The 24,258-nt window shown below is 47.8% G+C and overlaps 1 protein-coding gene across 1 annotated transcript in view; it reads left to right on the forward strand.

Moving 5' to 3' along the window:
• Positions 1-24,258, forward strand: part of CREG2 (cellular repressor of E1A stimulated genes 2) — a 32,642-nt gene continuing 8,384 nt past the window's right edge. Inside the window, exons 1-2 of the mRNA XM_026488137.4 lie at positions 1-417; positions 2,941-3,110. Of these exons, the coding sequence (XP_026343922.2) occupies positions 1-417; positions 2,941-3,110 (587 nt within the window). The remainder of the gene's footprint in view (positions 418-2,940; positions 3,111-24,258) is intronic.

A 24,258-nucleotide genomic window follows, 5' to 3' on the forward strand; every position in this document is an offset into this window, starting at 1 on the left:
ATGTCCGTGCGCCGCGGCCAGCGGCCCGCGCGGCCCGCCGCCCGCCTCTGCTGGCTGCTGTGCTGCAGCGCCCTGCTGTCCCCGGCCGCGGGCTACGTGATAGTGAGCTCGGTGTCCTGGGCCGTCACCAACGAGGTGGACGAGGAGCTGGACAGCGCTTCCACCGAGGAGGCGCTGCCCGCGCTGCTGGAGGACTCGGGCAGCATCTGGCAGCGCAGCTTCCCGGCCTCGGCGCACAAGGAGGACGCGCACCTGCCGCCCCCGCCCGGCGCCGCCCGCTCCAGGCCGCCCCCCGCGCCGCCTGGGATGTTTTCCTACCGGCGCGAGAGCGGTCCGAGGCTGTGCCCCGGCACCGCCCGCTTCCTGGCCCACGCCAGCGCCTGGGGCTGTCTGGCCACCGTGTCCGCCCACGAGAAGGTAAGCCGCCCCACGGGGAGCCGGCTGCAGGTGCGTGCCTCGCGGTGACCTGGGGACGGGGAAATGCTAGTGACCGCTCCCCGTGCTCGGACCCAGGTCTCACAGACGTGCCCAGCGGGCTGGGTTGCACTGTGGACAGCGCGTGAATAATGGAACCAGACTGTGCTTTGCTTAACCTGGCAAAGGGGGAGGTGGGTGCTGACAGCCAGGCATCCTGCCAGGTCGCTGGGGACTGAAGTGCAGTCTTGAGGTGGTCAAAGAGGCTTACACATAACCAGCGCCCGACTGGAGACCTGGACAAAAGAAGCCAGACCCGCCGTGGGCATTAGAGTAGGCGCACGCAGCCTCCCGGCCCACGGCACCCAACAGACCCGAACTTCCCGGGCACCTACTGACGCTGGGCACTGGGAGAAAGACACCACGGGGGTTTTGGTGGAAATTGACATTTTGAAATATGGAACTCAAAAATTTTTCTCGAAAGGAGGCTTAGGGTGCAAAGTGTACACATACTGGAATGAGCAGTTTTCAGCTGCAGTTTTATCATTCATTTCGCAAATGTTTCACTCACTTGTTAGCCAGGAGTCCACCTTAAGCCAACATGACATGGAGAAATATGAGGATGTGACATCCATAAGTACACACCTTCCAGAAAGCTTTCAGGGCTGGTAAGATCCATATAAAGGTTTTATTACAGGGAGGTAGTTTGAACTCCTATTTAATTTATGCAAAAAACAAATTTTTTGGAATGTATAGGTCATTGGCCAGCAGGCAGGCTCTGACCCAGGTGTGGGTCTCACCCATTTGGAAATGGCCAAGTCACTGGATTGTCCACTTTGCTTTCCTCCTCTATGAAATTAAGTGGTTGACTATGTAGTTTTGAAGTTCCTGTTTTATTAAAAAATAAATAAGTTTACTTTGATTATGGCAGTGATCTTAACCACAGTCACAGCATCCAAGTGGTTTCTCTCAGTTATACATTATGCTCTGAAGACACGCCTTAGGAAGATATGAAGCTTAAATATGAAGCTGATCTTCGTTTAAAACAAATTTTTTCAGGGTGCGTGTCTGGCTCAGAAGAGCATGCGGCTCTCAATCTGGGGGTTGTGAGTTTGAGCCCCGCATTGGGTGTAGAGATTACTTAAAGAAATCAATAAACTTTAAAGAAAGAAGGATCTAGATAGAGTGAATGTTTAAAAAAATACAGATTGTTTCAAGCAATTAAAAGTCTAGTGCTGATGTACTGAAGATACTTTGACTTTCAACCTCTCTTTTCTTAGCTTTGTTAGGAATTCCCCTTTCCATTATGGACATTTAATCCAAATTCAATACATTCAGAGAACATTTCCCATGCACACATCATGTGTGCAAAGCATGCCTCTAGGCAGTTACGACAAGCTGAAAAACAGAATCTGTGAGTGAACGCATATTACCATTTTGGAAGACTCCTAAGCATTGCGTCTTCTTCAGAGACGAAAGTCATCCCTATTCCAAGTCTACACACTGTTGCCCTGTATCACTTTAAAGACAAAGACAACCCCTGGGCTCTGAGCTCAGTGACAATAAGGAGCACTCTGTAAAGGGTAAATAAAGCTCATGAAGATTGGGATGTGGGACCCAGCAGGGGTTGGGAAAACCCGAGAAATATTTGTGTATATGTCTGAGAACTTTACCTCCTCCACCAGACGATCGTGAACAAAAACAAGTGTAGCATGTTTCTGTGACTGCCAGGGTGAGCTGCTGAATTAGATAATGAAATATTGATTACAAGAAAAATGTAACTAATACGTAAGAAAATGGTGTGGCTCTAAAAGAAACAGCAGTAGAAAGTTCCCGGAGTCCAAAGATCACGGAAGATATTAAAGTTAAGACCTAAGTTCTATCCCCGAAGTTTTTAAAACCTTGGGACAGTGGGGCTCCCAGGGGCAGCTTGTGGGAAAGGTTCTAGCACCCCTCCATACATTTCATTGCCCCTCCCACGAATAACTCTAAATTGCACAAAGTGAGCATTTTTCTGTGTACATGCAGCAGCTTCAAGAACAATCCCCTAGGGGCGCCTGGGTGGCTCAGTCGTTAAGCGTCTGCCTTCGGCCCAGAGGGTGATCCCAGGGTCCTGGGATCGAGCCCCGCATCAGGCTCCCTGTTCCCCTGGGAAGCCTGCTTCTTCCTCTCCCACTCCCCCTGCTTGTGTTCCCTCTCTCGTTGGTTGTCTCTCTCTCTCTGTCAAATAAATAAATAAAATCTTTAAAAAAAAAAGTGAACATTTGGGAAAAAAAAAAAAATAATCCCCTAGCTGTTGTTCCAAACAGAATGCCCCTGCTCAGCTCCTCTGTAGAAATTCTGGAGCCATCACTGGATGAACTGGGTCCATTGGGAACCACTGTGCCTTCGTTACTACCTGTCAAAACCATAGTGATGCCATGCCATCCTCGTTGCTATATTTCCCGGCCAGAGACACAAGCGAAGCTCCCAGCTCAGATCAACCCAAAACCCTGCACTGAAAAAGCCTTTTTTGTTGTTTGTTAGATCCCAGGACTGCCGTTTGGGAACTGCCTGCCCATCAGCGACGGCCCCTTGAACAACAGCACTGGGATTCCTTTCTTCTATATGACCCCCAAAGACCCTGCAGTGGCCGATCTGATGAAGAACCCCATGGCCTCCCTCCTGCTGCCAGAATCGGAAGGAGAGTTCTGCAGGTAGACAAAGGGGTTGGCCTTGCCCCCACAGGTCCTCTGCATATAACAGGGAAACTAGGGGGTGGGACCTCCCTGGGTCACGTGACGTTAGCAGGGCCCTGAGATGCAAAGTGATGGGTTCACCAACTTGAAGTGGGAAGAGTGGCTTTCCACTCCTTGGAGTCCGCCACTCACCAAGCGGTGTGATTGGGGACCCGTGACTTCAACTTCGGGAGCCTCGGCTTCCTTCTCTGTGAAATGGGAATAAGAATTCCTACCTCAGAGGGTTACTGGGAGAGTTGAGGGTCTCGCACGATACCTGGTGGACAAATGGCAGCTCCTGTGATGATGGAAAAGGGGTAGGAAGAGGAGGTTGGTGAAGGAAGGTCCCGCGGTTGGTCTGTGAGGCACACGTAGCATGGAATCCATTTACCGCCCCCCAGCGGGCTCCCTAGTTCACTCTCTGTTTCTTGTTTTTCAAATTAATTCCAAACCCGCCATCCCCCACACCCCCAGAGATGTGTGCACAAAGACCCTGAAGTCTTTAACACACTTTTTTGAAAAGCCTAAAAGAAAAGCCACTTCAGCGCAGATGAAACGCTAATCCAGCACCTTTTGTGGAGCTTGAGGTCGCATTCTGCCAGGGAGAGGGCTGCACCAAGCTTGTGTGAGGCCGATCATGCAGGAACCCCCCGAGGAGCAGCGAAGGGGCAGGTGGCCTCAGGCGAGTCCCTTAAGCCCCAGGACTCTGTCGCTTCATTGTAAAACGTAGTGACGCTTTAGGAACTAGGCTAGGATTCATCCCAATTCCAAAACTCTGTTATTCTTTACGCAAAACATAAAAAACATAGTAAGCAAACAAAAGGATTAGCTCTTTGGGGGATGGGGGGTGGTAATAATCAAAGCAACAACATGCTGTAAAATGCCACCCAGATAAAAAGACCCCGTCGCTTCCCCTTGGGACGCTGACAAGGGCTGGAGGCAGTTGAGCTGACCCAGTTCCCTAGAGGGTCTGGCAAGAAGCCAGGGAAAGGGATGTTTCCTCTTCCATGGAATATTCTCTCTGTTCTTGGCCTGCCGAGTTCACTGGCACCAGAGGTCTATTCCCAGGATACCTGGCTAAACGTCGGAGGAGTTCCTAAGTTAGGCATCCTAAAAGTCATCACGAGGCCGGAGCGTGGCGATGCCACAGCTGCTCTTGGACACAGACGACAGAACCCGGAGCCGGGTGTGCGCAGCCGCAGCAGCGCTCCGGGTGTGGGAGGACTTGTCGACTGGAAGGTCCCAGGGGACGCCAGCAGGAGCTGAAAGCTGGCAGCCATGAGAAATCGGCTTCGACAGGGCCTCGCTGGGGGGATCCAGGTCCCTAAGAACCGGGCCTGCCTGCGTGCAGGGCCTGGAACCATGCGTGCTGACCGTCTTCAGTGTGCAGACCACTTACAGAAAGTGCACACGTCAGGGCAGCATGCCAGGGGAGCTGGCTGAGGCAGCTGGGGACCCGAGGCCGCCCCCCCAGGCCCTAGGGCCTTGGTGTCTCAGCACACTGGTACGTCTGGCCTGGAAGAGGAGGTGTGGGCTGCCACCCTTGGTACACCTATGTCTAGATCCTCGCGAAACCACTTCTCAGAACTGCTCCCCCCCTTGCCCTGCTTAAGCTTCCAAAGCATTGAAATAGAGCTGAAAGAAATACACACAAAAATCCAGTTTAGCCACAGGAAGCGGGGAAGCTCAGGTGACCAGGCGATGGGGCTTGGTGTCACCCCAAGGGTCACTACTTGCAATCAACGGCCTGTGCCCAGGTGTGTTTCCTCTGTGTGAGCTTCATAGTCCAAATTCAGCATTACATTTTGGGTTTTGCCTCCAGAATCTTGGGGGTGTTGAGCACAGAGACTTCACAAGAAAGACAGGCCAGCACTGGAGTCCTGAGTAATCAAGCTAGTGGGAGCTCCTTGGGCCACAGGAGCATAGCAAGGCATCAGGTGGAAGCATCCGTGGCGAAGAACTGCCCCCACGCGCCAGAAATTCAAGGTTACAACCTGGCAAGGCAGTAACAGGCTGGCCCTCCTACCTGATCCCAGGGCCTAGACGGACGGCCCGTGGGACCAGGCCTCTTTGTCAAGCATGGCAAAGCATTTCCCACAGAGCAGGGGGATAAAAAAAAACAAAACTCCCATTTCTCATGATGATGACGATAACTCAAAGCCACCTGATCCTTCCACCTTCAGAAGGCAGCTCATACTCAGAAAAATGAGCGTTGCCATCATTCGTTAAAGCTGGTGTCCGTGGAGATTGAAAAGGTGCTATTATAGCATTTTTGCCAGCACATTCGGTGCGTGCTGTGTGCTCATGGGCCCCTGCCGCTCTCCACCCCTGCGGCGGGGCAGGGGCCACCCCACTGCATCCTAGTGGCCAGACAAAGCCTGAACCTGTTCTTTCCTGTTCTTTCCACGTGATGCGTCAGGGCACTGAGGGCCCCGAGGGCCATGCAGGGGCTGAGGAGCCGCAGCACCCGAACCACAAACCAAGGCCAGACAGGAAGGAAGCAATGTGGCCGCCGATGCGCCAAGAGAAGGAAAAGCAGTGCCCTCCCAGCCATTTCCTGAAAGGCCCACAGGGCATCTCAGCTGCAGCCTGCCTCTGCGTGCATCGGGGTTAGCCCTGGTGTCCGCAGAGGGGGCGCTGGGACCGGCTGGCGAGCCCCACCTCCACGGACAGGCCTCAGCCCCCGACGCAGGGCCGAGCACAGTGCCCGCCAAGGGTGAGCCCAGTGCATCTGATTCTGCTGTGAAGGCAGGCTGATCGGCCCTCTGCTTATGGAGCTCCGCACACAGACAGCTGTGTGTGTGTGTGTGTGTGTGTGTGCACGCACGTGTGTACTGTCACACGCATATCCGACTATTACCCGTTTCGAGGGCATATACCTCAGTCACCCCCACTGGATCCCCCCAGTCCACTCTGTCACCTTGAATTCATCCTCAATCCAGCAGCTGAAGGGACCTTTCAGAACCCACATCAGATCCTGGAAGTCCCCTGCTTAAATGCTTCCATTGGGAAGAATAACAAAATCCTTAGTAATGGCCTGAGAGGCCCTGCGCAGTCGGGAGCCTTCCTCCCTCTCAAAATAGATAAGAGAGCCTGAGTCTTTGCTAATTGACTCAATATTTGATTGATCCAGTTTTATTCATTTGAGAGGTTTAACCTAAAAGCTTGCTGCCATCAAAGCTGATATAGGTGTTTGGCATGTAGCTAAGAAATGCGCTTTTTGCCTGAGATATACTTGACATATAACATTCTATAAGTTTGAGGTGTACAGCGTGTTGATTTCATACATTTACATATTACAGTGTGATTACCACCGTAGTGTTGGCTAACAGCTCCATCGCGTCCCATAATTACCCCTTATTTTTTGTGGGGAGAATTTAAGATCTGGTCTGCTAGCGACTTCGAAGTATGTAAATGGTATCTTGCCTGTGATCACTGTGTTGTGTCTTAACTGTCCAAAACGTATCCATCGTCCAACTGCACGTCTGTCTCCTTGGACCGACATCTCCCCAATTTCCCCCAATCCTCAGGCCCTGGTAACCGCCATCCTACTCTCTGTTTTCGGTGAGTTCGGCTTTTTTTGGATTCCACATGTACGTGAGATCATACCATATTTGTCTTTCTCTGTTCAACTTTTCTCGCTCAACGTAATGTCCCCAGGGGCCATCCATGTTGTCCCAGATGGCAGGGCTCCCTTTTGCTCTTGGCTGAGGAATATTCCATGATACATATAAGAAGGGCTTTTCATTCAGTAACGCCATATGTATGTAGACACAGATCATGCCTCCCAAACATGATACTTGGGTCTCTCAGCTGGCCTGTAGATTCATGATAAAGTTGGATCTAAACTGCTATGGGAGAAGAGTATCGCGTATCCAAAACTCTCAGGAAGTTTAATGATGAAGAAAATACACAGCAGATGTTCTTTCCTTAACTGAAGCTGGGCGAGGCCAACATCTTGAGAATAAGCAAAGGAACGAATATTTCTCCGTATTTTACAGGTTTACGGGGACCTTAAAGAGTTTTTCAGTGAATCTGTAAAATTCATCCTGGGTTATTCCATGCCATCTGGTTATGGGATTTCCCCCCAAACTTTTTACCACTCCGATCCTCTGGTCCCTGAACGTACCCTAAAATTTCACAGGGACGTTAGCAGATTTAATTGCACGCAGTTGTCTTGACTCCCAGCCCAGGGCATATCGAATTGGGTGCTATTACTCTGCCTTCTTCCTGGAGATCATTTGGAAAGGGAATCTAACTGGATAATTAGCAGAAAGCGACTTTCAGTACCGAAAAAGGACAGGATTGGTGGTTTCTAAGGGACAAAGCTCAGGTTTCCCAGCTCAGGTTAACATGACAAACTGAGAATGAGATGCCAGTGCTCACCAGCACTGAGCAATCCCTGCTCTCTCATGTTCCTCTCCCCTCAAACACATAAGCATGTAGAGAAGCTCCTATGCCCAAGGGAATTTATGCTCAGACAAGAGACCCCGTTGCATGAACATCCAGTAAATACTGATTGACCGTGAGCATTTCTCTTCTGCTGAAACATCTTTCCTTAGGGAGCATGCAGGCTTGAACACCGTGGGGTTTAGGTTTTGCCTCCAGGCCGGGGAGGGCTCTTCTGTTGAGTGACATTCTGCTCATTGGCATTAGTTGAACTTTCATTTTGAAGATCTGGAAATAAATAGAAGCAAAAGGGGCTTATCTGGTGCTTTTCTTGCAATGAAAAAAATTTGATTGATAGTTGGGACACATGCTAGGTTTCTATTCAATTATCAAGAAAGGAGGATCTGAGGGATGCTGGGGTGGCTCAGTCTGGGATCATGACCTTCGGCTCAGGTCATGATCCCAGAGTCCTGCGACTGAGCCCCACGTCGGGCTCCCTGCTCAGTGGGGAGTCTGCTTCTCCCTCTTCCTCTGCCCCTCCACCTGCTTGTGCTGTCTCTGTCTCTCTCTCTCAAATAAATAAAATCTTAAAAAAAAGAAGAAAGAAAAGAAAAGAAAAGAAAAAGGAAAAGAAAAGAAAAGAAGGATCTGAAAACACTTGTTTCCTTTTCCCCAAAGGCTTTTCATGAAGTGTTGCCATGGCCCATTCATTTCCCTCCGTCTGAGGGCATCCCTGCCCAAACAATGAGCCTTGTCAAAGCTCTTAGATGGACCAGGGCTCAGCGTGGTTTGGCGGGAGGAGAGCTAAGATTCCGGCTTGTAAAGGAAACTAATTTCTGAGAGGGAGCTGCCAGACTGAACGGACTGAAGCCAGCGGGCGTGTGAAATGCAGAACGGGAGCCCTTCAGAGACGATGGTCCTTCCGAATGATTTGCTTGGAGCATGCACGCGGCAGAGGCGATTCAACACTGAAGAATCGCACATCAAAAACGCTCACACTAGAGGGTCTGGGACAATGTGCTTGGACACAGGTTCCCGCCGTCTCCTCTGAGCAGCCCCTGCATGTGCTAGGCACATTGACAGAACAAGAAACTCCTTCGGTGAAACGTGGGAGGGTGTCGGTGGGTGGGCTGGTCTGCCTTTATGCCACGGGCACAGGATAAATGCCTGGTGGGCACACGCAGCTAAAATAGTGAACTGAGTTGCATCGTTCCTTCTTTGCAGAAGATAGCAAGAAATTCCAGAAATGTGAATGCCCCTTAGCCTGCATCTTTTTAACTGTTCTTGTAAGAAGAAAAGCTATGTTGAACGGTAGCTAAAAACCTCAGCCCAGCCCAAAAGCAGGCTCTGGGATCCGTGCCCCTAGAACTGTGTGTGGAAGGCGCTCTTCTCCGTCATTCTCAAGGAGAGTTCAGTCAAGTGAACACACAGAGTAAGCATGTGCTTGCAACAACTTGCCTGCTAACGGCCAAGATGGATCTCCGTCTGCACTCCATCTACCTGAGACGTGACGTGCGTTTCAACGTGCAGGGCCCAGCCCTCATCAGATAAAGAAGCTGAATTCCATTTCTCTTCACTGAATTTTGTTCGTTCCCCTTGAAGGCAACATATAAATCTTCTAACTCGATGGCTCCCTGTCCAGAGTCACGTTGGCTCCTCTCCCTTGCCCGCACATCCCTAAAATCCTGAAGCTAACATTGACCTGAGTTGCTTTTCGAAGAGCTGTCTGGGACAGAAGGGAGCTGTGTGAAGGGAAGGATTCCTGAGCAGGTATTTGAGTATTCTCTCCTGTCTTCCACTCATTTCCAAGGTCACTGCTCCCAGAAACCTGCAGCCACCTCTTTCTCCGTAATTTCGTTTTAGCTCCGTGAAGTTCTGTCCCTGTGGTTCCCAGGGCACTCATTTCACAGGTCAACTGATGATTCTGTTTCCTCTTGTCTTTATACTATGTCTTTCCCACGTCTCTGACTCCCTCTCCCCATCAGCCACCTGTTAGACATGATTCCACCTTGAGCTGGAACGATACGAATTCATGAGAAGGATGTACCTCCCTGAAACACACACCTTCCAGAAAGCTTTTAGGCTTGTTAAGATAGATGTAACAGTTTTATTACAAGGCCCTTAGTCTCTGGAAATTGCGAATGTATTTTGTGTATCTATTGAGCGTGTCTATTCTGGACATTTCCTGTAAGTGGAATTATATAATATATGCTTTTTATGACTGATTGCTTTCACTTAGCACGATGTCTTGTTGATGCAAAATGAACAAATCTTTTAGAATCTCTAACAGCAAGGAAGAGTATTTTATTCGTGCCCAAGTTAGGACAGCTTCCTAGGAAACATGCTTTTCATAGCGAAGAAAGTACTCCAGAGAATGAATTGTTTTTTCAAGGTTATATACTTTTTACATCCTGTAGAAGCTCAAAAGATTATGGATTAGCATAGAGGCAGGAATCTAGAGTTTTATCACCAGGGAACACAGGGCACAGGAGCATTGATCAATATCTCAAGGACAAGATGGTTTTCCTTTAGGCTATTCGTTCACAGAGCAGATGTGCAGCGTGCGTGGGGGCCATAAATCAGGCTTTTGGTTTGAGCAAAGTTTATGTACAATCATGCTGACTTAGAAAGAAATCTAGAATGGTTTCCGTTGCAGAACTTCAGAGGGTTTTTCTCTCATCAGCTTTCAGGGTTCGTTATGTTTTAGGGTATATCAATACCTCATTCCTTTTTATGGCCAAATACCATTTTATTGTATGAATACGCCACAGTCTACTTATCTATTTTTATTGATTTATTCAGTAGTTGATGGACATTCGCTTCCATGTTTTGGTTTTTATGAATTATGCTACTATGAATATTTGAAAGTTTTTGTATGGGCTTCCTCCCCTCCCCCCAGTTCTCTTTAGTATCCACCTAGCATGGAACTGAACTGCTGGGTCACATGGTAACTGTATGTTTAACTTTTTGAGGAACTGAGTGTTTTCTTCACTGGCTGTGCCATTGTATCTTCCCATCAGCAATGTATGAGGTTTCCAGTTTGTCCACATCCTCACCAACACTTGTTATTGTCTGCCTTGTTTATGATGGTCATCTAGTGGGTTCGAAGTGGTATCTCATCGTGGTTCTCATATGCATTTCCCTGATGACTACTAGTGTTAAGTGTCTTCTCATGTTCTTATTAGCTATCTGTGTATCTTCCTTGGAGAACTAGTTAATACCTTTACATGCTTTTAATGGGTCTATTTCTCTTTTTATTATTCAGTTGTCAGAGTTCTTTCTATATTCTGGATACAATCCTTGTCAGATGTATAATTTGCAAATATTTTCCTAATGCATTTTTGTCTAATTTTCTCTTCTTTTTGTCATTGGAAGAAGTACAAAAACTCAGGATTCAATGTTGACATTTAAATTCTAGGGCTCCTGGGTGGCTCAGTCAGTTAAGTGCCTGCCTTCGGCTCAGGTCATGATCCTGGAGTGCTGGGATCGAGCCCCACATCGGGCTCCTTGCTCTTGCTTCTCCCTCTCCCTCTGCCTGCAGCTTCCCCTGCTTGTGCGTGCTCTCTCTCTCTCTATGTGTCAAATAAATAAAATCTTTTAAAAAAGTAAATAAAATCTTTTTAAAAATAATAAATAAGGGGCGCCTGGGTGGCGCAGTCGTTAAACATCTGCTTTCAGCTCAGGGCGTGATCCCAGCGTTCTGGGATCGAGCCCCACATTAGGCTTCTCCACTGGGCTCCTGCTTCTTCCTCTCCCACTCCCCCTGCTTGTGTTTCCTCTCTCACTGGCTGTCTCTCTCTGTCAAATAAACAAATAAAAAAAAATCTTAAAAAAAATAAATAAATACATAAATTCTGTATATTCTTAGTGTCCCTTCGCTTCTGTAAGCTGGGTCTCCCCCATCAGAAAAAGGACATAATTGAAGTCACTTTCCTGAGATAATACAGAAGTGTACCTAAATTATCTAATGTGTAGATTGGTAAGTAAATGTCTAAGAAAAAAGATTTTAATTAATTGGATTACAAAGGAATTTGTGAGGGAAAGCTGTTATTCTAATAATGTAGAGATGCAGTAGGGAGATACTATAAATTCAGTTAAATATTAATTGAATTAAGCATACTGTGTACAAAGGAGCATACTAAATATTGTGATGAGACTAGGAAATTTTTCTTTCAAACAATATTTACCGAGCGCTCCCCGTATGCCCCGCAATGACCATGTGCAGAACGGGCCCCTGTTAAAACCACGTCTCTCCACAGGAGGGGAGTAGAAATCCACATGGTAGGTGTGATTTCCACCGGCTTAGCATCTCCACTTCGCATCTGTCTGTCCACCATTTCCATCTCATCCAGCCCCACCTGACCTGTCCTTCAAAACGAAGACGCCGAGGCGCCTGGTGGCTCAGTCCGTTAAGCGTCTTGGTTTCGGCTCAGCTCATGGTCTCAGGGTCCTGAGATCGAGCCCCGGGTTGGGCTCTGCGCTCAGGGCGGAGTCTGCTTGAGACTCCTCTCCCTCTGCCCCCCCCACTCGCACACTGTCTCTCCCTGTCTTTCTCTAAAGTAAATAAATAAATCTAAAAAACAAAACCAACGAAGACACTAACCTCTTGAAAGCCCCTTCCTTTCTTTGCCTCTTCCTTCCCATGTTAAAGCTGTGTTCGCATTTGCTCGTCCCAGTCATTACCAGCTCATTCCCCAGGATGCCCTTCATCTCTGCCTGCCTCTCGAGGACAGCCCCGGCCTCAGCGCCCCGGCCCAGGACCCCCTGCACCCGGGTCTGCCGGGACAGCGGGTGTTTGCAGGCTGCACGCTTGCTGATCCTAGTTCTCTCTCCCCCGCCTTTCTGCCCCGTTCCCCGGGATGTGTGTGCAGAGCGGGCGGTGCTGAGGTCGACCGGGCGGCAGGCAGATGGGATTCTCGAAGCGGCAAAGCTTTCCCTGTGAGACGGGACGGGGCTCCGGTGCGCGTGGCAGTCCTTACGGCCTGTGAGGGCCTGGCCCTAGGCTGCCGCCTTCCGTCCTACAGGTTAGGAGCTGAGGGCTGAGGGCTGGAGGGCAGACGTGGAGGGGGCGGGTTCGCTCATTCGCTCCCCCCCACCGCACAGTCTCTGCAGACAGACGGCTCTACTCCCCACCGAGCGCGCACAGCCCCCGGTTCGGCTGCTCTGGAGCTGCCTTCTCTCCTTCCCTCCTCTCAAGTGAGTGCCAGCAGCTTCTCTGGCTGAATTCTCGGGCAAGATGGACAGTGGGGTTTGGGGAGGGACGACCGAACGTGCAATGCCGGGCCGCGTCATTAGAGGGCGTGGCTGCTACCCCTCAGGCCCCGCCCGCCGACTAGATCACTTAACTCGGGACAAGGACCAAAGCGAAGCCCGCTCTGAGGGCTCCTGCGGTCTGTGCAGCCTCTACGGGGAGCCGCTGTGCTCTTTCCGAGGCGGGAGCCGTGGCGGATCTCAGAGCCGGTGGCCAGAGCGGAGCCCCGCTTGCCCGGGATGGGCTGCTGGCGGTGTTGGCAGAACGGCAGAGGGGGCCTGGGTGGAATCTTGGAAGTGGTTTCAGGCCAGCGCCGCAGGCGAGGAGCTGCCAGGGCAGCCCAGCCGCCATCTCAGAAGGTCGCATGGCGTCCCCGCTCGTCACTGGCCGGCCCCCACCGCGGGCATGGAGAGCGCCTCTGCTCCTTACCTCCAGCCTCCGCCACACTGCTGGGCATCCCTTCCAAACGCCACGTCTCCTGCCTGTGCTTTCTTTTCTTCCCTGAGTCTCAGCAACCGACGCAAACAGAACCAAACTCCTTCTTCCGTGTCTCCTGCCGGTACCAGAAGCCAAAATGCAATGACATCAGGGAGGCCGCCATTTACAGGACTGTACGCACTTAACCTCTCTTTCCTCCTGCACTCCTGCCTCCTGGGTGCCCTGGGGAGGGGGCCTTGCCTTGTCCTGATCATCGAGACTCATTCACGTGCTTTCCTGAACAGAAGAGTAGCCCTTCCGGAGATGTGCTGGCTACCCCCCACCCCCACCCCCACCGGGTCCTCTACCCCAGTCACACAGAGACGCAGGAGCTCCTGACCAGCTGCAGTTAGTTACTGTTTCTTCAGTAGTGATTTTATTTTCTTGCTCCATCAGGAGTGAAGGAATGCAGTTAAGCTGGAGTCGGAGGTCAGGAAATAGCAGATGGGGTATCAGACTGGGGCGCAAAATGATAACCAGGAACAAGAAGTAACCAGATGTGGGGGAGGTTCAGTAGAAGAGGCAGCTCCCTTCCTGCCAGTGCTGCACCCATCCCCAGTCGGGGCATGGACCACCAAGGCCCGGACTAAACCAGAAAGAACGAGGCCACCAACGGATTCCAGATTTCACACCAGCAAGGTCTTTTTCGTTATTTCACTCTCTAATCCATATAAAATAAAGTATTTTTGTCTAATGGGCAGATCACGTTTTAAAATAACTCATTCTCCCGTTTTTATTAGTCAAAGATATATATGCATATGCAAATCAGAGCCTATGATCAGTATGATATATTATTTTTACCTCACTGATTCCAAAGTGATTCAATTCCGACCAAAAGCAAAAAAACTTACTGGCTTTACATGGTGTCAAGCACTGGGACAGGTCTTAAGATTTGACCCTATTTGCCAGCAAGTTGGCTGTGTTCGTTCTAACCAACGAGTGAGCTCGCCGTGGTTTGCAGATGCTGGCAGAAGACACAAAGCTCATGCATCAGAGACAAAGGACTGTGTTCCTCGCCGTGAGCGGTGGCCAGAGCAGTGGCGTGTTACAGCAGGGGCTCCTGAGGGCCCCAGTTCCCACAGGGAGGTGACAAGGGCCAGGTGGCACCTGTATGCACAGTGGGTTGCGCAACAGGAGAGGATCCCTCAGCCTAGGAAAACAAAATCTCTGTACCAGAGATCAAGCCTGCCTGCCCCCACCACCGTCCCCGAGAAAGACCACGTCTTCATCCTACTGGACAGTAAATAAGCCTGCCCTTTGCCCCAGAGGAAAACACTGTATCTTCCAAGCAATTTGCTCTAGAAACATCTTTGGGAAAAGGTGGTCCTGAACAAAGGAAGCCAGTCCTCTGCTCACAGGAGGTCGGAAACATGAGAGACTCACGGAGAACTGCTTCCAACGGATGGTGTATACAGTCTTATCTCAAAGAAATGTATAAATTGTGAATGTTTTTTAGACACGGGCCAGCTTTGCTTTGCACGATACTGTGTTAGTAGAAACGGATGCATATGGGAACCATCCTTACTTTACACAGTTCCATCAAGATTTTACTGCCTGTATGGAGAACTCTTTTGCAGATCACTCTTAATACCACCCAGCGTCAGGTGGGCATGCCTCAACCACAGGATCCCTTCTAAACCAGGGAGAGTTCCAGAAACGGCAAACCCTTCTGTCAGTGAGGAGCCTCTCAGATGCCAAGAAAGAGAAAAATGAGCTCAGGTGCACTTAGAGAAATAAAGAAATGTATTCGTTGACCTATCTGAAAAGTCCAGAGGTAGGCTTTTCTTAGGGGCTCTGCAGTGTCCGCCAAAATGAGATTTTCCCCTTTCTCCTCTTCTCCTTCTCTTCTGCTTCATGTGAAGGGCGGCCCCGCTTGTGATCCAGTTGTGGTGCCAGCAGCTTCGAGGCCGCTCCCTCTTCATGTCCAGTGAAAGTGAGCACCTCTCCAGGTAGACTGCAAAGGAGAGTCAGGGGCTGCCATTCCAGAAGTCCCCAGCAAGTAGCTCCTTGAGCTTTGGTGACCAGACTTCTTGTGCCAATCCCTGAGGCCATCGCTCTGGCCCGGGGGATACAGTGTGCTGGCTGGTGTAGGCGATCCCAGCTCTCGGGATCTGGGGGGGAATAGGGTTCCCTGACGCTGTGTCGGGGAGAAGTGAATGCCCAAACAGTATACAAAGTACAGTGTCAAGAGGAGAGAGGGTGCGGTCTCTGGCACCTGCTCACCAAAGGAGGCTCTCAGAAACTGAAAGGGTCCCCAGGGTACACGGCACCCTCCTTGCTGGTCGCTGGCGCCTTTACTGACCAGCTCAGGAGCAGCCGCTGCCAGTAACTCCGGTGTGTCGTGCTCCCAGGACTAAGGCTGGGGCTGCCGTCCCACCTCCTTCAGATGCTGTATTAGTCTCCGCTTGCTGTGGCAACAAAGCACCACAGCATAGGCACGTCAAGCACCACAGATCGATTCTGTTACAGCTGTGGAGGTCAGAAGTCCCAAACCGCTCTTAGTAGGCTAAAATCAGGGTGTAGGCAGGACTGGGTGCCTTCCTGCAGGCTCTAGGGGGAAAACCATCTTCTTGCCTTTTCCAGCTTCTGGAAACTGCCTGCCTTCCTTGGCTTGTGGCCCCTTCCACCTTCAAGGCCAGCGATGGCCAGTTGTCTTTCTCACAGCCGCATCTCTCTGACGCTCTGTTTTGTCTCCCCTGTGACCTTTAAGGACCTCTGTGACTGCATTGGGCCCAGCCGCATAATCTGGCATAATCTCCCTATCCAGTGCCAGCTGGTTAGCCGCCTTAATTTCCCTGTGCCATGTAAGGTGACACAGGCACATGTTAGGCTGCAAACGTCTTTGGGGGGAGGGGGCATTGTCCTGCCTACCACAGGTGGGAGGGAACTTACACTGAGTCTAGCCGGGTTGCCCACCGTGTAAAGGGAAAGTTTTCTGTTTACCTATTTATATACATAATCTCCTTTTTAAAAATTATGTTCAGTTAGCCAACATATAGTACATCGTTACATAATCTTCTTTCTGTTCTGTGTAATCACCACCAGTGGGGAAGCAAAACGCTTCCTATTTAAATCTGATGGCCCCATTTAAATTCGGTAATGACTTACTTATGAATACTAATTTGTTGCTTTCATCAAAGAGCAATTTTGTGAAGAAATTAGCTTTAATAGCGAACAAAGAATTCGGTACAACTGATGACAGTCTGGTCCAGTATATGTAAATTAATTCCCGTTCACCGTTCTTGCTTATTTTCTCCTGTCTCGCGTTTTTTTACAAAGTTCCATGTAGATTCGGTTTTTGTAGTTATTATGTGGATTGCTTCCCAGCGTTCTTTCATCTTAACCCACAAGAAAAATTCACAATTCAGCAACCACAGTTTTGCAGTGTCCTAAACACAGCAGACCATAACACTTTCAAATGGTGCACAGTGTTCTCACGTGAAGCAAGTGCCCTGAGAGTGTGGGCATGTCCACTCTTTCTCTCGTTATAACTCAGTAGGCTGTGTAATACAGAAAAGCTTCCAGGCAGGCGAAAATAAGTTCCTTAATATATAAGCAAAACATATGCTTTGCTTAACAAATGTACCTTTCTCAAGATTTTAATGCAGTTGAGTGGGTGAGAATGAGTGTTAATGAATCGTGCCTCAAGGCTTCCATTTTATGACACAAGCCATCTGGGAGAAGAGGATCTAGGAGAATCTGCTTGGCCAGCTGTGTCAGGAGCCCCCAAACCACCCCGGGGCACTGTGATTCGTTAAAACGACTCATGGGATGCAGGAGCTCTTGCTTTGCGACAGCAAAAGGATACAGGTCATGGTCATCAAAGGCAGAGTCCAAGAGAAAGCAGGCCCAAGCTTCCAGGAGTCCCTCCCAGTGGGATTACACAGAGACACACTTAATTCTCCCAGCAATGAAGCATGACAACACATGCAAAGTATTGCCCACCAGAGAAGATCACCTGAGTCTCGATACCCAGGGTTTTTGCTGTAACTTGGTCACATGGCGCTGCAGTGTCTGCAGGAGTGATTTTAGCTACTCCGTCTCTGGACCCCATGAGGTCACGTTGATCCTGCATGGCCCAGGGCCTCAGGCATACAAAAACACTCTCACAAAGGAGGATGTGTCAGGGACTCAGAAGGTATGTCCCAGGAGCCAGTCGAGGGCCAGTCCTGAAACAGGCCTCTGTTTGGAATGCGCAGGGTTTAAGCAGCTGCAGCCTACTGAGTTAGCTCTTTACCACGTACCAGGCAATCGTGAGAGGGGGCCTACGTCACGTGGAGATTGTGAGGATTAAAACAAGTCAGATGCCTTAAAAGATAGGTCATGCTGCGTAAAGAAGATAACGTGAATGTCAAATAATACCTGAGTTCAAAGAGGAAAAAAGAAATGATGTCATTTTCTCAAGCAGTAATTAAATTATAAAGTGAAACAAATGGATTGGTAGCTGGGTGGGTAGATTTGAAATGAAATGCACAGCCCGGCTAGAAACTGTCAAGGTTCTTGTAGTGGGGACAGCTTTTACCATGATGCCGGGGGATATCACAGTATTAGGATGGTAAAAATACACAAGCTGGGGTGCCTGGGTGGCTCAATCGGTTAAGCATCTGCCTTCAGCTCGGGTCATGATCCCAGGGTCCTGGAATCGAGCCCCACATCGGGCTCCCTGCTCAGCGGGGAGCCTGCTTCTCCCTCTCCCCTTCCCCCACTCATGCTTGTGCTCTCTCTCTCTCTCTCTCTCTTCCCCCCCTCTGAAATAAATAAATAAAATATTTTTTAAAAAAATACACATACTTCCCGGAGTCAGCTTGGAGTGTGTCTTTCCCACATCTCCCTGGGCTCCTTAGACACCGAGTCTCCCAATGGAGGGAGAGGGTCTGCCAACATATAATAGGTCTCCGTTTTAAGCTTAAAAAAAAAACACTTCTAGGATTTTATAAGTTGACTCCAACCTACATATATTATCTACCACCGTCCTCATTTAACCCCTTCCATCCTCTAATACCCTCCCTCTGCAACCTCTGTGGCCAGAGGGGCAGAGGGGCAGGCTTTTGGTGCTCACCACCTCAGAGTCACCATTCAGTCCCTGCCATCTTTGTTGTAGTTCAGGCTGCCATCGCGAGAAGCCACAGACTGGGAGGCCAAAACAACAGAAATGTATTTTTTCACAGGTCGGGAGGCTGGAAGTCCAAGACTGAGGTGTCAGCAGGGCTGGTTTTCTCTTGAGGCCTCTCTCCTGGGTTTGAAGGTGGCCCCCATCTTGCTTGGTCCTCACACGGGCTTCCCTCTGAATGCCCCTCCCTGGTCTCTTCTTATAAGATCAGCAGTCCCATCGGATGGGGACACCACCCTTATGACCTCATTAACCTTAAGTAATTAATGAACTTTAATTGCTTCTCTTAAGACCCTATTTTCAAATACAGACCCACTGGGAGTTTGTGCTTCCCCATTGGAATTTGAGAGGCACACAGTTCAGTCCATAGCAATCTTCTTGCGATTTCATGATCGATACCACCCCCAATCGAGGCTGTACAATTCCGGAACTTTCCAGCCACTCCACCCTTTCGGCCCCCAGATAGCTGAGCAGCAACAGCATCATTCTCTGAGCGCTTACTGCACACCAGGCACTCTTCTCATTATGTTGTGTGAGTTCGTGCGTTTCATCCTCATGGGCGGTTCCAGGGGACCCGATGAACAGTCCCACCATCTAAACCAGGGCTCGGAAAATGTTTTCTGTAGGGGGAGGAGAGCAGCTTCTGTAGGTGTGGTGAGCCTTACCGTTTCTGTCACAACGACTCCACACTGCCGTGGTAGCGTGAACACAGCCACAGGCAAGTGGACGTGACTGAAGTCCAAGACGGCGTCTTTCAAGTAGACCGAAGTCCAAATTTCATATAGATTGCACGTGTCATAAAATATTATTCTTTTGATTTTTCTCCATCCTCTAACAATGTAAAATCCATTCTTCTCTGTCACGCCAAACAGAAACAGGTGACAGGGCATCATTTGCCTGGTCTAAACCAATTGAGAAATAAAAGAGCAAAGCAGAAGGGAATCGCCAAGTCTCACCTTTAACATTGATCAAACCAACATGGAGAACGTGGACGAGGAAACTCCCGAATTTGACAGATTTGCGCAGCCTGCCACGCTTCACCCTCGACCTCCCTGAGCTGTGGCAGGTCTTTCCAGTTTACGGCAGAGACCAGTAGAATAGAATGGGTACTTCCTGCAGGGAGATGTCCAGTATCTTCTTTCAGATTCGTCAGTTAATTGAAGTCTGAGTAGCGGAGAGAGTTGAGAGTGTTATCCTGGGGAACCCCCCTCATCACAGGACCAAGAAGTTTCCCTGTCTCCCCACACTGACACCTCACAACACTGCTATGAGGCAGGAATTCTTTGTGTCTGTTTTTTACAAGTGAGGAAACTGAGGCATAAAGAGGTTGAGTCTACAGACAGGATTCAAGTCGAGGAGGCTGACTGGAGCCCATGCTCATTTTTTTTAAAGATTTCATTTAAAGTAATCTCTATATCCAATGTGAGGCTCGAACCCACAACCCTGACACGGAGAGTCGTGTGCTCCACTGACTGAGCCAGCTGGGCGCCCCAGGAGCTCACACTCTTAACCACCTCCTATATGCCTTTCACGTCCTTCTACACTCACCGTCTATCAAATACTCAGCTGTACAGACTGTACAAGACAGACAAGGAGAGAGTACTTTATCTCCCTTTTTCCTGGCTGTACCCGGCCTCAAGCAAAAGGGAAATGCAAGCTGTCTTGTTTGCTTCCTTCTGTCCTTTGTTGTGTTGGAGAATAATCCATCATAAAGTTTTCTCATTTAGCCTTCGATAATGAAATGCAATGCCAGAAAAATCTTTCAAGGCTATAGACTAATGGAAAAGGGAAATAATTCAGTCCACGTCAAAGACAAGCTTCTCCATCTTTAGCCTGCTCCCATTACCTCACCGTAGTTTGACGTTTATATGAGAACACCATTCATTACTTCTTTATGATGCCCTTGGTGCTTTTACATACCTTTGAACTCTGTGAAGAAGGCAGGCAAGAAGATAATGTCCTCATTTTACAGAAGGGGAAACTGAGGCTCCATCCATGGGGCTTCAGCTCACAAGGGTCAGTGGTGGCACTGAGAGCGGACACCGTGCCCTTCCTGTGACTACAGAGTGACATCGTTCAGCATCAGAGCCCCTTCTGTATGCCCAGTGGACAGGAATGGCAGAAAAATGTTTGAGAATTCTGTGAGTAAATAGACCTCACAGCATGTACTTCTCAAAATAAAATGTTCACAATTTAATTTTCAGGTGGAAAAAACAAGGTAAAAGCTCTATGTATGATATAATTCCAAGTTTATTTAAAAACACATTTATTTTTATTTTCTAACATGTGTTTTTATAGTCTCCAAATCTTCCACATGAAAATTGATTATGTTATTATCTTAAAAGAAGAAAAATTTTTGTTTAAAATCTTAAACTACAGACTTCATCAATCTAAAAAACAGTAGGGAGAAAAACCTCCTTTTAAATGCATACTCATAAGAAACAAAAAGAAATCCCTAGGGGTCAAAAATGAAGATGAAACAAAAAACCAGAACCAGAACTTCTCTAGTGGGGTTTATCAGTCTGGGAACAATAGAGGCTTATGTTTTTTTGGTGGTGTTGGTTTTTTTTGTTTTTTTTTTTTTTAAGATTTATTTATTTATTTGAGAGAGAGAGAGTGAGCGAGAGAAAGAGAGAGAGAAGCAGACTCCCCATTGAGCAGGGAGCCCGATGCAGGACTCCATCCCAGGACCCTGGGATCAGGGCCTGAGCCAAAGGCAGACGCTTAACCGACTGAGCCACCCAGGCGCCTGGAGGCTTAGGTTTTAATACAACTAGAAAAAAGAAACAATAGCTTGGGCTGGGGCAGATGAAGAGTTAGAAATAAAGTCCCTATATAAAATCAGACCTCCAAAGAGCTACACTCTAACCTTTCAATTAAAGTTGGGAGATCTTACTCATTTTAGATATCCTGGTCTTATCATCAGTGAAGTGTATCTTGGGTATCTATTTCTAGTATTTCTGTTTCTATTGGCTCTTGCTTCTTCCTGTGAATTATGGACTGAGCTCATCTTTAACAAGACTTTGTCTGAGAATCCTTTGAGGATTCCCCGAGGGAACAGCCCAAGATGCAAGCAAAACGAAGCAAAACACTGATACTGAATAGTTATGGTTTGCTCAATAAAATCATCAAAGCTGCTCACCTTAGAGTGAAGTGCACTAGTCGGAAAGCCATTCCTATGCAGTCAGAATTTCCAAGTGGCTCTGGGATGCCACCTTTTAAATATGAATAAACAGCCATGGAAAGCATTTGAGGAAAATCTCTACCACGCAAAATGACCAGATAAAAAGAACTAGGGAAAATTAAAACAATACAAAGAGAAGGAAGCAATTCAGGGCAGAAGACAATATATTGCAGAAATATGGGCTTTAAAATAAAAACACTTCAGGGCAAATAAAAAAGAGCTCTTAAGGACTAAAAATATGATAACAGAAATAAAAAACTCAACTGAAGCATTAGAAGGTGGATTTGAGGTAATCTCCCAAAAAGTAGAATAAAAAGAAATAAATGAAACATATGAGATGAACAATAAGAAAATTAAAGGACTAACCCAAAAGGGCCAACGGTCAAAGTAAAAGAACTCCAGAAAAGGTGAATTGAGAAAATAAAAGAAAAAAGTTATCAGACATAATTGGAGAAAAATTCCCCAGAACCAAAAGACATGCATCTCCAGGCTTAAAACTATCCACCAAGCGCCCAGAACAATGGATTTTTTTTTAAGCCTGTATCAAGGTACATCATCATGAAATTTCAGGAACTCATGGGTAAAGGTTGGTTCATGAAAGCTTTCACAGGGGCAAGGGAAGCCACGTACAAAAGAGCAAGGAAGAGGATCACATTGGGCTGTTCGGGAGCAGCACTGGAATGGAGCAATGCCTTCACCAGTATTTGGGGAAATTATTGTAAACATAACGTTTACTACCAGGCCAAACTATCAGTCAAGAATGAGAGTAAACTAGGGGCACCCGGCTGGCTCAGTCAGTGGAGCATGCGATGCTTGGTCTTGGAGTTGTGGGTTCGAGCCCCACGTTGGGTGTAGAGATTACTCAAAAAAAATAAAATCTTAAAAAAAAATAAAAGAACGAGAGTTAACGAATCACTGTCTCAGACATACAAAACCTCAAATGATTTTACTTCCAATGTACTTCTCAGAACACTCACACATTTTTAGTAGAATCGTTATAGCAAAATAAGAAGAAAAAGGAAGGAAGTGATACAACACAGGACCGGGCAAATTCCTCCTTGATAAAAGGGGTTCTCCACATGGTGGTCCTGAAGCGAGCATGGAAGCGAACGGTGCGCGTGGGGCAGAGGCGGTTCCCAAAGAGGAAAAAAATGAACTCAGTGGAATACTGCCTTTTTCTTAATTGACCTGGAGTTCACATACCATAAAATTCACCTTTTTAAAGTGTGAAGTTCGCTGACTTTTAGAATATTCAGAAGGTTGTGCATCTATCACCACTAATTTTAGAACATTTTTATTTCCCCCAGAATAAACCCCAGGCACATGAGCTTTCTCTCCCCATTTCCTCCTCTTCCAGCCCTTCCAACCACTAATCTTCTTTCTGTCTCTATAAATTTGCATATTCTGCATATATACATAAACATTGTATATATGCATATACACACACACACACACACCTTGAAGTAGCTTTAGAGCTTATCCATGCTATCAGTACTTTATATTTTTTTTTTAGAAGTGAGACAGGGCACAGATTTTATAGAGAATGTTTTTAAAGTCATGTCTACACCCAAGATGGGTGTAGGTCAAGAGTTGCGTGCTCTACGGACTGAGCCATCTGGCAGCCTAGTGCTTCGTTCCTTGTCACCGCTGAATAATACCCCATTGAATGGCTGTCCCACATTCTGTGTGGTTTGATGCCGTTCGGTTTATTTCTACTTTGGGGCTATTATAAATAATGCGGCTGTCAACATCACTGTTTCAGTTTTTGTACGAACTTATGTTTTCAGTTCTTTCGAATACAGTGAAATATGTCTGATATTTAATTGTGCTAAACGGAAAAGTTTGGGAGTGAATAAATGGTAGGTTTGTAGAAAACTAAGCAAAAAAGAAAAAGGAAAGAAAGAAAAAGGGGAAGGTATTACTAATTCCAAAAGAAAACAAAAGGTTGTATAAAAAGCTTATTCATAACGGCTTATGTAAATACTGTGTTCACTGTAAACACAATATTTATATGAATAACAATAAAAATTATGATATAACTACTTTGGGAGGAAGAGAAATGTGTGTGTGTGTGTGTGTGTGTGTGTGTGTGTGTGTGTGTGTGTGTGTAGGACAGAAATCCAGAAAGTAGGCCCCTAAAATTTTCAGCACATCTTTTAGTAAATTGATAGGGCAAGCAAACAACAAAAATTGCAAAGATACAAGAGATTTGAAGACACCTAAGGGGCTTGCTGTAATGGTAGTCTGTAGAGCCTCGCACCGAACAATTAGAGAAATGTCCATCCTATTCAGGCACACAGCAATTGACCAGGAGGCTTTAAGGCTGATTTTAACAAATATCAAGCAACGGATACCATATGGATAACTTTCTGACCAAAACGTAGTTAGGTTGGAAATCAGTAACAAACAATGTAACTGGTAAAAAAAAATGTCAGCTAAAACTTCCAGTTTTCAGACCCTTGTGTTCATTCTCCGTGCTAGTAACAACTCAACACAAGCATAGAGACTCGGAGGAGCGCAGATGTGTTTTCTCGCAGTTTCTGTGGGTCACGGCTCTGGACGTGGCTTACCTGGGTCCTCTGCTCAGGGTCTCCCGAGGCTGCGAGCAAGATGTCAGTGGGGCTGCATCCCTTTCTGGAGCTCTGGTCCTCTTTCTAGCTCCCGTGAGTGCTGCTTCTTATGGAACAGTTCAATTCCTTGCGGTTGTAGGACTGGG

Source organism: Ursus arctos, unplaced genomic scaffold (genome assembly GCF_023065955.2).
Source record: "Ursus arctos isolate Adak ecotype North America unplaced genomic scaffold, UrsArc2.0 scaffold_8, whole genome shotgun sequence".
In the NCBI taxonomy this organism is placed as follows: domain Eukaryota; kingdom Metazoa; phylum Chordata; class Mammalia; order Carnivora; family Ursidae; genus Ursus; species Ursus arctos.